The following is a 16,874-nucleotide window of genomic DNA, read 5'->3' as shown; positions in this document are numbered from 1 at the left end:
GTGCAGGCCGGCGGTCGTGCAACAATCCATTTTGGGATATTTGTGGTCAAGATTTCAAAGTGCCTCTGAGATCTGAAGAGAAATTTCATAAACAGATCATTTTTTTTTTGTAGTGACCTCGCAAGACTCAGGATACACTTGCTGTTTACTATTGAGTTTGCATAAGCAAGCAGTTGCAATGGCATTGTTCACAGATTGCCATGCTGTTTGTGTGTGTACCTGTAGGAATAAGAAGGTTGTCCACCAGGCAGCAGATTAAAGCTCAATAATCACTGACTCGCACCTAAACATACTCTGCAAAACATATAGATTTTTCACCAAGTAAACACAACATGGAAAAAAAAAACCCTGCTGGATTCAGATAATCTTGAGATCATGGCCGAACAAAGTTCGGTTGTCTTTTTCCTTACGCACTTGTTACTGTTTGTTCAGAGTCTGCTGCTGACCTTAAACATCCTGTCATATAAGTTACTAAACGTGCATTAACTACATGAGTTAAATATGTTGCATTATATAAGGAACCTATAAGAAACCGATCTACCGACTTCACTGGGCTTGACTCTTTCTACTCCATCACATGACCTCTTTCTTTGACCCTTGTCGTATTGTGCGTGTCCTTTTCACGCATAGGCGAGGCAAAACGTGACACCGACACGGTAACCTCTAGTGGACTGATGGGTGTATCGCATACTTTGGTGTGATACCGGGCTGTATGTAGATATTTCTCACATGGTGAATGTACTGTGGGCAGCAGGTGAGATTATGTGTGTTTGTGTTCCTTTGAGTAACATGGTTAGTTCAATGGGAGCACTGTTAAACGGGCAAGATAAATCAATTTTCAATGAGCTCCCAGAGGAAAAATGACTGAAACACAAATCGAGAAGAGTACGAACTCTTGTAAATTTAGTTGGTGATAAAATCTGTTTACGTGCTACGGTCTAAAAAAAAAAAAAAAAAAAAGATTTTGGACGATTCTGTTGATGTTGTTTAAATTCCTAAATCAAGTGAAACACTGGAAGAGGAATACATGATTGGTATTTAGTAAATAGACAGTGCGCATGTTTGCATGTTTGCATGCACAGTAACAGTAACAGTACATCCATTGATCAGATTAAACCTCACTCTTTGACACTGTCAGTTCCACTTCAGTCTTTCCACACACTGGCCCTGCTGAACCATTTTGTTATTATGTGATATGATTACGTCCGATGTCAACATAAAAACAAAGACAATCTCAGCCTTTCATTATACACTGTCTACGTAAATAGGTCATCCGTTTCAACATCTGTAAACAGATATCATTCAACAGTTGAGAATAAATAATCCCAAATGGCTTCTACGATTGAGTTTTTTTTTTTTTTGTACCAGCCAGAAAGCCTGTAATCTGTAATCACTGAACCAAAAGCCATATTAAGAGTAAGACAAAAACACAACTCTTGTACGAGAATCTGGCTCAAGAATATTTCAATCGAATGTGTTAACCCCATACCTCCAGGGAGTAAAGCCTATAAAACTGAAAATATTTATTATATTTGTGAGAAAAAAAACCACCAAACCTCCACAACAGAAGAGACAAATATTCTGAGATGCTGTCAGTGAAATGGTCATCGGCTGTTCGGTAATCTCCGGCCAAACTTTTCCGGAAAGGGTACAGCAACATGGCTAACTTACTTTACACAATATGATAAATATATCTGACTTTAAGATGAGGCTTAAGTGTCCGGTGGCCCACACCATTTACACTCGTGCGTGGCTGATAAACTTAAAAAAATGTGGTGCTATCTCTGTCGTGTTAGTAAAGAAGTAGCATTGTCTTTTACTGTTTACATTTACTGTAGTTTTTGAACAATTTGTGATTTTAGTCTCTCACTTTTGGCTTCTGTGCTTTTACTTGCTCTTTGTACACTTGGTGTCGATGACTGGGTTAAATCTAGCCATTGACAGTATCTGTTAGAAAGTGAGCAAGTTGTCTGTTTTGTGTTTATTCCTAGTTGCGCGAGTGTGTGTGTGTGTGTCTGTACGCCTGCACACTGTTGGTCCATTTATAGCAAATATAGCAGTTTATTTTCTGTGTTTTATTATTTCCTGTCACCACAACCTGGAATAAAGCATCTTTTTTTTTTGTATTTTTTACAGGGTCCCTGATCAAAATAAATTAAAAAAACTTAACTAAACTGCTACCCAGAGGAACAGCGGCGCAAAAACACAAAGTACTACTGTTAAGAGTCGAGAGGAACGTTCGGACCCGGTGTGAAGCAAAATGAAGACGTTGTGCAGTTGCAAGCTTAATCAGAAGACACAAGTGAACGCATATTTACCAGGGCCAAGATCTCACTCTGCAGTTTTAGCACCACCATGATGCATGCTCAGTCTGCTGCTCTGACAAACAGTGTGTCTCATCTGCAAACGTGACGAACCAAACTACAGAAATGAGATGGATCAACTGGTCACGTGGCACAAATAAAACAATATTTTCCTAATTTCCCGAGCGTATGAAAAGAAACCGCTGCATTGTAATGTGAAGACAATTCCAGGTAGCGTGGCCAAGGTTGAGCAAATTGTTGTGCAAGTTATTTGTTCGTAAACGCTTGCTGGCCAACATTCTGACAAGAATTCAGATTAACACTGCAAGACAACACTTTACAAAAACCAAACAAAACAATTGATTCATATCGCATACTGGTTTTAAAATTGTAACACGTGAAAGTCATAAAACAGTGTTTGACCCACATTTTACCCACAATAGTCGAGCACTATAACTGGTCGTTATAATAATGGCAATTTAAGTTTAGTTATGACTATTATTACGTTTGCCAACGGTTATTTCAGATGGCGGTTGCATAGTTGTCTATCAAAGAAAAAAAAAAGAAAACAAAAAAAAACAAGTATAGTTTTTGCATCAGTAAATTAGGCTGCACTCCGTCAGTGCTTTTTTCCCACCTTTTTCCACTGTAATGGAGCTCAGCTGCTGCTCACTGACAACAGGTGGACCGCGTTAAGAGGCTCGTCAGCACTAATGGGACACACCTGCACCTGATGTGCTCAGCCTGAGCCACTGCCATAGCTACTATCCCTGTGAGGATTCACTCCTCTTAATAGCTTGTGATAAACACAGATGACAGCTGGGCGATGAATCGATTCTCACGCGCCACTCAGGCATATTAACGACTGGAGGGCGAGTGGGTGGTATTCTGAACGTCGGCGGTGCAGACACACATGTGCCGTGCAGGAGGCTGTGAAGCGGAACAGGGTGGGAGAGAAGAGTGAGGCTGGAGCATCTTCGGATGTTCATCTGATACGCCGACAACTCGAGAGTGCATCTTGATATCTCTTTTAGATCGATTGAAAGAGAGCTGAAGCCTCTCGGCAACAGCAAAGTACACAAAATTGTCTTGACTACTTGACTGATGTTTTCTGCACTTATTAAAGTCTTTTCAGTCGGTCGCAGTGTAAGAATAAGAAATGACTGTGAGCCTTAACTGTAATATGACCAAGGCTTTGTTATTGAGAGCAGCACCCAGTGACATCTGCAACTGCCAGATCCCTAGATAAATTGATCTCATAGCAACCACATTCCCATGGCAACCAGGATACAGATGCCACGCTGAGGTGATATGCAGAGTGACTGGCTGCCAGACTGACATTTTTTTCCATAAGAAAAAAAAAAAATTTAACTGAATGATTCATCTAGTTTCCATCCCTAAATTATCGTCTGCATCATTGGCCTCCTACGATTTCCTGCCTATTGTTCTTACTCAAATTATTTTTAACCATTTCTCCAAAGCAGCCTCCTCTCTGATTGATGCACCCTCTGCTTTATGGAGCAGCGATGTTTTTTAAAAGTTGCTGAGCTTTGCTTCAAGAAGCATTTGGAAATATTGTATTCTTGCGCTTTGAGTTGTTAATCCTCCATACAAGCCTAACTAAATTATTAGTTTCAATATTAAATTGTACATCACATTTCTGAGTCAATGTGAATTTGTGCATTCCAGAAGCACCTATGAAAAAAAAATCTCTGTAAATATCTTGAAATGTCATTAGTCACCAATCAGAGACTTTACTCCTCCTGGGAATACTGAGCAAAGTAAATAAATCAGATTTAAAGAAATCAACAATGAAGGTAAAATAAAAAAAATGATGGGCTAGATTCCTTCTGGTCCTAGTCTTTGCTAAGAGATGTATTTTATTAATATTATTATTATCATCATCATCATCATCATCATCATTATTATTATTATTATTAACTGTAAAAGGTTACAGCTGAACCTTTGTACATTTTGTCTTGTTTATGGAAGTTTCCGTGTGCTATTTCCTTAAATTTTTTTATGTCAGTATTTCATATTTAGCCCGAATTATATAACTTCATCCTACATTTGCATAATCTTACATAAATTCAATTTTTAGTCTAAGGACAGGTTGCCTTTTTTTTTTTATATATATCTTTACTCATCATATGTACAGCATTGAAAGAGAAGTGGTGTCTATCGTTCACTGTACTGGTGGCAAAGAGATCCCTCTTTAAAGAGTTGGGGTTTGGGTTAAAATCCTCCATCCTCATTTGTTGAGTTGGTTGTCTTGCTAGTGCAAAATTGATTTGAAATAATTTTTATCCACTGGTTTTAATTTGTATGTTGACCAGTGGGGTAAACACTGACTCTTCCACATGGTTTTCCATCATTTGAAATTTGGCTGGCACTCCTTTAACTACATCATCCCTTCTTCTGCAAAGGCTTAATGACACCGTCATTATCCATCTTTTCAATGTGATTCACCGAAAGTATTTGCATAACAGTAGTAGATAGAAAGGCACATTAAATTTAATTTGTTAAAAACATCAGCATCATCTATTAAAATGGCACTTATAAGGATGTCTCTTTAGTCAACAGAGAAGGCGTGATATCAGTATCCAAGACCTCTTTAAGTTGGACATACTGTATGAGTATAATTTCACGACAGGCTTAAATATCATGAACTGTCAGGTTACAGCTATCGCTGGGCGGGACGTGGTATCGGCAGGTTTCCAATCAGATCGAGTCGGACCCCCTCTCCCCTGCAGCTCGCCCAAATATGGTCACTCCCGGCTCCAAACGCTCCGAACAAGCAAGATGGCACCGACCACGTTACAAACTCCAGGCTTCACAACAACCATTCACAAACCAATGGGCGACGTCACTGCTGGTTGCCGCTTGCCACATACTTAAACAAAATTCGGTCATTTGCCAATTAGACATATTTGACTGTTGGAGAGTACCAGTGACAGTAGCGAAGCTTTGTCGACATGGCAACAACATGTGAAATGGTCGCAGTTTGGTCAGGTTGAGGAGAAGATCATTGTTTGCATTGAAATAAGTGTTTTTGTTCCATGAATGACATTAAATATGTTGAGTTACATCTCAAAAGTTACATTGAATAAAGATGCGCAAGTTAACGTACGTACCTCAGTTAAAATAAGTCAACGTTGACTTTTGTTTTCACAAAGGACATGAACGGCAGTCTCCTGCGTGCACTTCCTGTGTTTTATCCATCCAACATCTGACTCTTTACACCTGACTTCCTGCTTTGCGCCTGTCATAAGTACTGCATCCACTAGAGGTCGCAATAACTGCAAATCCAGGTCGTATTAAGCTGCTTGCACAGACCACCTATACGGCTGTGTTTTTGGGGAGAACTGCTCGTGTCAGTGTCAACTTTTCAATAATAGGAACATATGAAAGTGAAATACCAGCATCATGTCATCTCTGGTCACCTCCCCACAGGAAATGACTCCTCGCCGCTCCTGTGATTCTTTTAATCTTATTATTATTGCTTATTCTGTGCTGTGCATAGTATATGAATATGACTGTAAATCCCCCTTGGGTTATCGTCTAGTCCATTCTGTTTATTATTCGTATATGTTCTTTCCCCAAGTTATATTGTCTGTACAGTTCTATAGAACATATGACACTTCACTCTTTGTAACTAATATCTCTGCTTCGCAAACCTCAGACTTCAATTTTTCTGTCTTATTGAGTTCAGGTGTGTTGTCCTGCATCAGTCTTAAAGCTATCGAAGCCGCCACTGATATTTATTGAACTTTTAGATTAAGGTGAACCTGTCCCTGATGAACAGTCAAATTCCTGCTTTTATTCTTCTACCAAACCAAAAGCTAAAGTAATGAAAGTTATCCAAAGGGCTGCTGAGGTCAGGTCTAAAGTGTGTCATAGAATATCTTTCCACATGGCTACACTGTCCCATGGTTGCAAACCTTGTTTTCTACATCATATGACTTCAACAGCACGCAACTAAATGGGAAGTCATGGGATTGGCTGGATGAAGCGATATCATTTCAACAGGGCATTTGATGTCCTGCCAGACATTACCTTGTCTGAATAATGATAATTTTATTTCATTAATTTACCAGCAGGGAGTATTTCAGCATAATAAGTCAGTGCTTAAGGCAGAGCAGAAGGGGGTGCTGGTTTTTTTGGCACCAAAAATTGACCTCTTATAGCCCAAAGGTTTGCCTCTTGTGGTCTCTCAGTAGGAGGTGGAGCCAGGTGGAAAAAAATAATAAACATGCACATATTTAATCTCCAGAGCTAACCATAGAAAGCAATGACTAAAAATACATGACAACAAGTCTACGTTAAATGTTAAACGTAATTGAATATGCGGATGAAAAAAATACATTTTAATGGATAACGGTTTTTGTTTTTTGGATGGATGACATTAATGTTGTTGATGATTTGAAGCTGTATTGCTTTATTATAGCTGTATTATTACTTGTATTTTTTGGCCACTTGGCAGCAAAACAGGCTATCAACACATTGACAGATGATCACCTTCTTGATTTGATTAGGTTAAAGTGTTAGTAAATGGTTGCCCATCAACATGGAGCAACTTTACAACTGAACTGGAGTATTGTTTCTGTCACCTGATAATTTCACCAGCTGGTTGCTAATTTTTTTTTACAGGATTTTTTCAGAAATCTAATGTGGCTGAAAAACTATGCTGACTAAAGGAAACTGTCGTCCTCCAAAAAAACGACCCCATAGCTCTTTTGTGCGAGCAGTTTATTACGACCCAAAGTTATGTCTTAAAGCTAAGCGGCCTCTAGTGGTCGTATAAATAATGACAATCTGGGGCTGTATTCACAAACATTTTCAGAATCTTAATCTTAGAATCATAGAACCTTAAAAGTCCTCCTCTCTGCTCCTAAACGTTTTCATATTAAGAGCTCTCTTCAGGGCTGACATGCTTTGTGTACAACTTTCATCTTTACAAGAATCTACTTTACTTTCATCTACTTTAAGGGGAAATTCTTAGAAAACATCATAATTCTAGGAATCTTCTTAGATTTTCATCACAAGGAGCAACTTCTAATACTAGGCATTTTTATGAATACGGCCCCTGTTGTCTCAGAGAAGTGACGTATTTCAGTTGATGTCTACGTAATGGGAGTATTACCTTGATGGGTGGACGTGAGTCGGGCGGAAGACCGATGTTCGCCTCCTTCCTTCAAGACAGTTTACTGTTACTAGGGTGATGAAGGTTGCACAACTTTAAGGAAGTATTGATGGGTGAAACTGAACCAAGATGTTAAATTTGCAGGCCAGAAAACCAAAACACTGAACTGAAAGACACAAAAACGCATAATACAGCTGAGGAAACTTTGGTGGGTTTTAATTCAATTTCCTTACACAACGCCATTTGATCCATTGTTTATGTAAAACTCTTGATTAATGCGGCCTTAAGTGGACAATTTTAGAAAAAAAAAATACACCAACAAATGTGGTAGATGATTCGATAGGATTTTGCATCAAAATATACTACAGTCTCAGTCTTACTGAACAAGTGAACAGCTGCATGACCATCAGATCTTATCTCTGGCATTTTTCCACCCTTGGAATTTCCCAGCATAAGGAGTTGAGACTGTTTTGTTCATTATTTAACAGTTAATAACTTTATTTAATTGGGAAATGCTTCACAGAGATTACAAAATCTTTTATGTGGCGGCCAAGACAACAAAGAAATTGATTGGTTTAAATCAAATCACATTTCATAACACAGTAAATGTATACACAGCAAGATTTTGACTCCTTCTGTTTGGTGTCTGTTTGTCTGACAAATGTAGAAAATGTGCCACAGAAACAATTACACTAAACAAAGAAATTACAATATTACTGACAGATAACCTCATACTGTCCATTTTTAATGCCTGTTGCTCTTTTAAGTTCGGTGTAAGATGAGAAAATGTCTGTTGTTTTTATTTTTAAACTTTGACTTTTATTTTATTTGACTGGGAAAAAAAGGTCTGTTTTAGTTGCTGTTTTTAGTGACATATAATTAGCCCTGTAGGCTGCATCAAATACAATGTCAAGATTGATTTTGTTTCATATCTATAAAACTGTTTTGCCTCAAGGGAGATATACAAATGTGCTGTAATTTTAAAACCTGAATAATATTTAAGCAAAAACAATTATGACTTTACACTTAATTTGAAGCAATGTGATGTTTACACATATTTGCCAACAGAGAGGGACATTGCCATTGTAAATTGCAGTGCACATTAGACACGGCTACTTAGGTGACTTTTTTTTTTTTTTAAACTAATAGGCAAAAGTGTGATGATTTCTCACAGTGTTAAGCCACAAAAAGACATTACAGTGGTTGGCGGTTCAACTTGCCAAAGGCGGGATGATATTTCTTAAATACAGAGTGGAGCCAACTAAATGCAGAGAGAAGACAACATTTCAGTCACATTTTGTGACTCATGAGTTGCTGTTGAAATACAGTCAGAGCACCATTGCTTAGATAACCTATCGCAAGAGAAACTGTCCTCCTCTTAGACAGACCTCATCTTAGGAGCTGTTAAGTCTTCCATGTATTTATCACAATAAGGGACATCAATAGTTTGTCAGCACAGTGATTGAAAATGAACTCGAATAAGATTATTACTCTGACAGAGATTGAAATGACCTGCATCCAGTATGCTCTGATTTTGAAGGATACAGGAAATATCTTAATGCACATGCTAAAGATTTTTGTATTTACTGGAAAAAAAAAAAAGGTCCTTATCTGTCACAGCATCACTTGGTCCTATATGGAAATAAGATCCCCTGGAAGACCATGCTGTCTGACGCAAGTACTACCGTGATCTGATAAAACTCTGTGTCATCTGTGTTTGCACCCGTAGTCTGATTACATTACCTGTCCCTCGGATGTTGCATGGCACAGGAGTGTTTGGTCAGCCAGATCTAATCTCCTCTGTGACACAGCAAAGTCAAACAAGTCAATCAACTCCGAAATATGGCTAGGGAAGGATCTGCAATGGATTGACTCAAATCCTCAAATCAGCTGCCAAAAAAAAAATAAAAAAAAAAAAAAGGGAAATATTTAAATGCAATAAAGAGAATAATTAAAACTCTCACATAGGTTTCCTCCCAAATGTGAATAGCTGAAATGTTCTGGCCTTTGCCTTCTGCTTGATCATCACATACATTTCACACGTTATCTTTTGTGATGGAACATCCCTCATCTTCTGAGCTGACTGACTTGACTCAAATTTCCTCCTTTTCCCCCTCACACACAAAAAGTTCCCTTATGCTGTAGATTACATTATTAGCTGTAAAAAAAAAAAAAAAAAAAAAAAAAAAAAAAAAAAGCTACTAAATAAGGGCAATATGAAGAATCATATCCAGCTGTGAATCATGACCCCCTCCTCCACCCCCCCTCCTCCCCGCCACAAAAAAAATGCCGAAGAAGCAGGTATGACGTCATCAGACTTCGGGGCAAACACAAACAAGCATAAAAACAAACTGCACAAAATTACCAAAAGAAGAACTTTAAGTGTGATTTATTATTATTATTTTTTTTTTTTTTTTTTTTTTTTTACACAGTGAAGAGTAAACCTTCTGACGTGTGATCTGACATTTATTAAAAAACATTTGTTCAATTACATTGTTTCAACATTAAATCGTTTGGCAATCGATCATCGAGGAAGGCATCCCGCTAATACAGACCCTCTGCCGGTGTCAGAAACATCAGTGTCGGTTCTCTGGATGCGCCTTTTAAAAACCGAACTTCACGAAGACACCGGAGTGAGATATTAGCCTGAACGCACACTCGCTCTCTCACTCAAACTCACTCGCACACCGGTATTGTAGAAAAATAGAGTGATTACCAATTGAATCCAGTTTCATCTGATTCAAGACTTTTCCATACAAAAAAAAAAAAAAAAAGAGAAATCAAATCGATGAGCAATCAATTAAAGTCAAGACGAGCACAGTAGGTTTCAACATGACTTTAGGCTATTTGTCGAAGAGTTCTGAATGCTTTAGAAAATCAATATCATGTGCCATGTGTGAACATTTGATAGCAGCATTTGAATATTTTGCACTGTGGGTTGGACACTTAAGCAGAATGGGCAGAGCAGCAGGCAGAGCATCGTCAACTACACATGGAGCACCGCTGTTTGGGAATTCATCAGATCGCTCTTGTATTGCTCCAGCCAGTTTCTAAGCTCGGAAATCCGGTATCCCTCTGGTCCCCTGCCCCCCTGGTACACCACTCTCTCGTCCCTCACGATGTAAAGTCTCTCAAAGTAGGCTCCGTACGCGGCGTTGGACGTGTTGTCCATATTATCCACCACCAAGTTGCTCAGGGGCACCTCAGTGAGCATCAGCTGAGCGGCGCTCAGTCTGTCCTCCAAGCAGCGGTGCCTGGGGATCTGATACGGTGCGTCCGAGCTCACCCAGCCGTCCAAAGGATGCGCCTCCTCGATATATACAACTAAAAAGTCCGCAATGTCTGCGTACTGACTCACGACGCGCTGAAACGCCGCCAGGCGCGTCATGAATGGCGGTCAGGAGCAGCTGCCAAAGTTAAGAATGAGCGGTCTCTTCCCTTTCACACAGTCCAGGATTCGCACCTGCCTCCGCTCCTGGACCAGCACCACCTCGGTGTTGGGCGCCGCGTGCCCCAGGTGCGCAGATTTGAGAAAGTCCAATTTCTGACCATACCACACGGCCCTCAGGGACTCCAAGGTGAACATCTTGTTAGAGTCGGAGACGCACACCGGCGGGTCGTCCGGACTGTCCTGCGTCTCTCCCATTTTCAGCAGCACTCTTTTCCTAATGCACAAGAAATCCAGGAGCCACAGCATGACGGCGGCCAGGAGGAAGCGGGGCAGCAGCATCAGGCACAGGGCTGCATGGTTCAGCGCCCTCGCCATTTGGACTCCACAGGAGTCGTGCATCATCTCTTCACCTGCCGCGAGGACGAGACTGTGCCGGCGAAAGAGACAACTAGTCTTTAGTCACCTTTACCCATTGGAGGGAACTATCTGACGCACGCAGGCACTCTTTTTTATAGGTACAGCTGCATTTGAATAATGAGGAAAAAAAAAAAAATAACAACAACACGCCTCCGGTACCCGAACCGCCCCGCACCGCCCACTCACATGGTGGGGATTACCTCCCGTCAACTCTCGGCTTCAAAGATCCAGAGAGAGAGAGAGAGAGAGAGAGAGAGAGAGAGAGAGAGGAAGAGGAAGAGGAAGAGGAAGATGAGGGAGGGGAGATGAGGGGGTGCCCAGATAAGCCTGAATGCCGGCGTCTTCAGTCCCTTTGCGGAGCCAACAGAAAACATGACAGTTCGCGTCTGTTTTTGCGCATGGTTGCGAGAGACCGGCAGTAGTTTGAGTCGGCTGTACGCACACGGTTGGTCCTGAAAGTCGGGAGAACATTTGACTTCAGTTCATTCTGCCTGTGGGCTCAGATCTCCTCGTGATGAGAGTCGGAGCCTCTGCGGCCACTAGACGGCGCTGGACTCACACAAGACTGTGCAGGCAGGATGAGTCATTTGCCGATCAGCTCCAGGGCCCCCTGAACACCTCCAGAAGAGCACAGCGCAGAAGGCGGTATAAACCTGCCACCACCAGTTTCAAAACTGAAAGATGTTCAGCATATTGGAGTCCAAGTTTTTTTTTTTATGACCATTTTTATAATGGAATATTAAAACGTTTGAGTTTTAATTCTTTTCTTTATAATTATTGCCATCCCTTTGAGAAAATCCAGACAAAAATGATTAGACTCGTACTGCTGTCCAACATATGTAGGTTTTAATGCATACTGAATTGTATTAAAGAGTTTTTTTTAATTTTAAATTATGTCGTTATCCTATAATAACTTCATTATATTGTTTTCTCTTTGACACTTTTTCTTAGTGGGATTTTTCTGGTAAATAAAGTTGAAATGGAATATTGAATTGTTGCATTTTTATGTCAAAGTTCATCCAACCCAGACAACATTCTCCACCGAGGTGGAAAATTTCCACAGGCTCAGGCATTGTCAGTACAGTGCGTCACTGCTTGGATCCTTTTTGGTGATATCAATACCAGCATGTGTCTGACCATGTTTCCCAGCCCCACCTCTGTCCCCTCTTTGTGCATATCTCTTAAGTTGTCATACAGGTTCCCTCTTATGTCTTTCTTTGTCTCCCTGTGTCCTTTGTGTCCTCCAACTCCTCTAACAGGCACACAGAAATATAACATGATTTGAAGTCCACCGAAACAGTCTTGTTACGATAGCCATTTCAATTTTTAACGAGTACTATTTTCACAGTCGAGAAATGCTTTCATCAAAGGCATAAAGAGAATAACGGCGGTGACGCTGTTCACCCTGTGATGCTGACTATAGTAAGTATTTCTGTAAGTTTCTTTCGCAGAGTAAAATGAAGAGACAGAGCAGGAGTAGGAGTAGAGATGATTTATAAAAGTGAAGAAAGTGGCTTGGAAGAAGCAGAAGGGGGAGAGACGAGAGGAGGCAGTAAGAGTTGCTGAATGAAGTGCTGTAGTCCTCCTATGCACAACAAATATCTGCGCCCTATAAAGCACCACAGAAACTAACTGCAAGAAATATTATTTGGCATAAAATACAATTACAAGAGGCTAAGTTATGTAAGAATATAATTTTTTAACAACAAATAAAACTAGTCTCCTGTTTCAAAAAATGTCAGTGAGCCTAAATAACATTTAACTTTGAATTTTTACTGTTTATGTAATTCATTGCAAAGCAAGACAGCTCTGTTGGCTTTTGTTCTGTAGTTGGAGAATACAGAAGAAACTATTTCAACTCATTTTTTCTCTTTTTTTCCCCCTTTGGACAGTAAAATAGTTATATTAGTTATATTAAATTAAATTGTTTACACACCTCATCAAATTAAGTTATTTTATAAAAATTGTTAGTTTATTTCTTCAAGTGTGCACCACATTAAGGCTCCCCAGAACATGAGTTTTTATTTCATATGACAGATGTGTGTCTTTTTTATGTGTTAAATAAACTTTCCTCACATCAAACTTCAAGCAGTAGGTGTAATGTACTGTACTAACACACCTTGTACCCTTCTTATAGAAGGCGGTGGTTACACAAGACTCCATACTTGGCCCTTCTCTTCTCCCAGCTTTTCCTACTGCTACGCTGATGACGCCCAGCTTTTCTTGTCATCGCCGTCCATCTGACATGCATCCATCTCACACATCTCAGCTCGACTTCCTGGACAAGATTGAGCTTGTGTTCCTCACCAAGACCTCCCCATCCATCATCATGGTTAACACTGGATGACGTTGTCATCCTGAGCAAACATTCGAACAGAAACCCTCTTCTGTCTACATTTCCCTCCACAACATGAGGAAGATTTGCCCCTATCCTCAGCAGAGAGGCTGCCTAGATGGTCATCAAGACACTTGTCATCTCCTTCCTCTGCTGCAACTGCTCGATCTCGGGCTCTACAGCTCACCCAAAATAATGCTGCCAGTTTCTCCACACCACCCTTCTCCTTCACCTGTTGCCGCTTGCACTTAGTTCGATACTCTGGTGCTGGCCTACAGTGCAGTGAAAAGAATTGCACCAAGTCACGGTCAGACTCGACCACTGCAGTCATCTGCCTCGCCATGTTTAGCCTCTTCATCCCTCACTGGACCCTGAGGTTGCTTATTTTGGTCAAGGCTCTTCTCTGCTCTTGAATGAGCTGAATTCAGGATAGCAGATTCTCTTGTTATCTTCTGCTTGAAGCAAATCCACCTCTTGAGACTACAGCTCAATAACCCTGACTAACCCTAACCCTAACTTACTAACAAAAACATTTTTTTTAGTCAGATTCACTTTCATTTTGATATATCTAGGTTCTGCTTTCACATTACACTTACTGTAAACTGTTGCAGATAAACAGATCACGCTATGATGTCACTGTCATCTCAGTTATTAAGGTCATTGTAATCTTAACTGATTAAGCCAATGAACAAACCCAAGATAAGCAACTCAAGTTGCTGAAATGTTCCTTGAATATGGATTCCTCTGTGGATTCCACCTGCGATCACAGCCAGGGTGCTCAGACTGACAGGAGACACCTGGAAATGTTTAGCAGCTGTTGCACTGGAGGCCTCCGATGGTGTTTTTCAGAACTCTAAAGAGCACAGCAGACAACATGGTGAGAAACGGCTGTAACCAAACCAGATGTGCATCAGCCGCACATCTGACGTCTGACACTTTTTTTTTTTTATGTGAACATCTGCAAGTGCGGGGTGGGTTTGTTTTGTCAACAAAGCAGTAGAAAGGATTGCCAGGCGCCATCCACCATGCAGGGTCATCAACTGGTACCATTTACTCAAAGCCGAGACAAAGTTCTTTTTCCACCCAAAGCGTCCTGTAAAAACAATTGTACGCTTGCATATCATTACGCAACATCTTGGCCAAGTTTCATTATACATAAAAACTTGTTTTTTGAGTTTGATTATTTAAAAAAAAAATATTAGTAGATGAATAAGAATTAACAGAATAAGTGACATGTTGGAACATAAAATCAGTTTATAGCTTACCATAATAAGAATCTTACCACCCCACTGGATTTACCTATAAGACAATATTAATGTAATCCAGTAAATTGATGTCATTCAGAAGAGGGCACTCTGGTGAATGAAATACATGAGGTTGTGACTTCACTATGTCATGAATTAGTCACTGCTGACGTGGTTTAACGGTTGTCCTATGACAGAATTGAGGAAAAACACTTCTGACGTCTTAGCTGGAGCTTGCAAAAAAATAAAAATAAATAATATATATATATATATCCTGAACATCTGACCAGTTTTTTCACAATTTCCATTTAAAAAGACCATCTACACAATGAGAGAAAACACAGAAGATTTTCCATTGAAGTGGAACTGACTCAGCTGCTGCTGTGCTAACTGTTGTCTTACAAATGTCCACTTTGACATTCAAACTCCGTTTCAGATCTTAACACAACCTGGATTTACAAGATGAAGCAATTGTGTGTGCAGAAGCTTTGCGTGTGACGGCCGTATGAAAAAGAGCTTGATTAGTTTCAACGCTTTTGAGAGAATAGGCAATGAATTAATTGCTGTTCAGCTGAGTGTCAGTCTTATAAAGAGCCGTCCCCGCTGAATAGACTGAAGGGCACGCTCTCTACAAAATTATGCAAGGTGGATTGTAAACAAGAACTTGCAAAAAGCTGAAAAAGACAAGGCCATCGTTTTCCAAGAACAGTTTTTTGCCAGATGTTATATCATACTTCTGATGCAATTTGTATTAAAGGCGTTTTTAAAATGCTGCCAAACAAGGTGTTTACCATAAAGGTTTGAAACGTCATCTATCAAGTACAAGGAGTGTCTGATCTCAGTCTGTATAACAGAGGCTTTAAACAGCCAAAGCTCTATAATCAGGAGTTCCTGTGAATTTGGTTTCTCCACGCCCCTCTGTTAAATTGCTGCTGTGATCTGGATTAGACCATTGGCGTCTTTCGGTTGTTTACACCCAGGCTGAAGGGAGAAAAAAAAAGCATGTGTGTTGGCCTGCAGTGAACCCCTGGCCAGCGTTGGTTTCTTGGGCTGAATCTGATTTTCTTAGAATAATTAGGACTTCTAATATCAGCTCGGGTTTAGCCTCGTGTGTCTCAGTCGGCCCAGGAGGCCATCACTAAAATACCAAGTTGCCTAAAGCTCATTAACTTTGGCAAAGATTGTCAACATACAAATACACAGTCATGGGTCGCTCACATCACGGGCCTTGTCCTCACACACACAAACAATGCACACACTCTGACCGCTGGATGCCCTAAGCACATGATTCCAAATGCAACAGGATGAATTGGACACTAATTTATTTTCACTTCCTAGATTACGCTGCCACTGTGACGTGCTTCTTCCTCCACCTTCATACAAACCACCTCCACCTACTGGGAAGCTCCATTGAGTCAGCCAGCTATCAGTTTATCGAGGAGATTTTTTTTACCGGTGTGTGGAATGAAGGTTCAAATTGTCTTTTACTTTTAAATCAAAATACTTTTTCTTACCATGTCTTATAAACCATATATAATGCTAGAAAAACAAAGATAAAAAGACAGCATTTGTTTGTAGCTCATGGTTTTTTTTTTCTGATCACTGCTACATTTCATATATTTACTCGCTATTTACTAGTAAAAAAGGGAAATATATTCTCTTTTTTTTGTGTGCTAAAAACACCAACAAAGAGCTCCTTCTGTTGTGAAAATATCTTTATTTTCATACCTCGTAGTCTGCCACCACAATCCCACAGCTACTGCTACTTTTCACATTCTCAACCACTGACTTGATGAAACACTGATGGCCTCAGCCCTGATTCTGTTATTTTTTCTTTTTCTGAAATAAATTGCTGGAACCCTACTTTCATTATACACAGCCTGGATCTTGGCATGGGAACACGGGTCATACAAGGACATCCCAGAATAGGAAAAACAGCCCGGACAGAGCCTGCAGCAAAGCACTAAGAGTGGCAGCGATCCAGCTGAAACCACTATTAGTACACTGGCCGCTGGGGAGTCATTGAACACACACGTCTCAG

General features: G+C 40.2%; 2 protein-coding genes across 2 annotated transcripts in view; one reads left to right on the top strand and one right to left on the bottom strand.

Moving 5' to 3' along the window:
* ppp2r5cb (protein phosphatase 2, regulatory subunit B', gamma b) overlaps positions 1 to 4,132 on the top strand; it is a 37,499-nt gene extending 33,367 nt beyond the window's left edge. Inside the window, exon 16 of the mRNA XM_069158504.1 lies at positions 2,137 to 4,132. Within this exon, the coding sequence (XP_069014605.1) occupies positions 2,137 to 2,145 (9 nt within the window). The 3' untranslated portion in view covers positions 2,146 to 4,132. The remainder of the gene's footprint in view (positions 1 to 2,136) is intronic.
* A 5,595-nt stretch (positions 4,133 to 9,727) lies between these two features.
* Positions 9,728 to 11,673, bottom strand: LOC138203547 (thyroxine 5-deiodinase-like). Its single transcript, XM_069158502.1, has one exon. It carries the CDS (start codon positions 11,237 to 11,239, stop codon positions 10,433 to 10,435), a length of 807 nt encoding a protein of 268 aa, XP_069014603.1. The 5' UTR covers positions 11,240 to 11,673; the 3' UTR covers positions 9,728 to 10,432.
* Between the last annotated feature and the right edge of the window lie 5,201 nt (positions 11,674 to 16,874).

The sequence above is a fragment of the Embiotoca jacksoni genome, unplaced genomic scaffold (genome assembly GCF_022577435.1).
Source record: "Embiotoca jacksoni isolate LCO1_2020_lvr unplaced genomic scaffold, fEmbJac1.0.p SCAF_23, whole genome shotgun sequence".
Lineage (NCBI taxonomy): Eukaryota > Metazoa > Chordata > Actinopteri > Embiotocidae > Embiotoca > Embiotoca jacksoni.
This window is presented reverse-complemented; position numbering and strand designations above follow the sequence as displayed.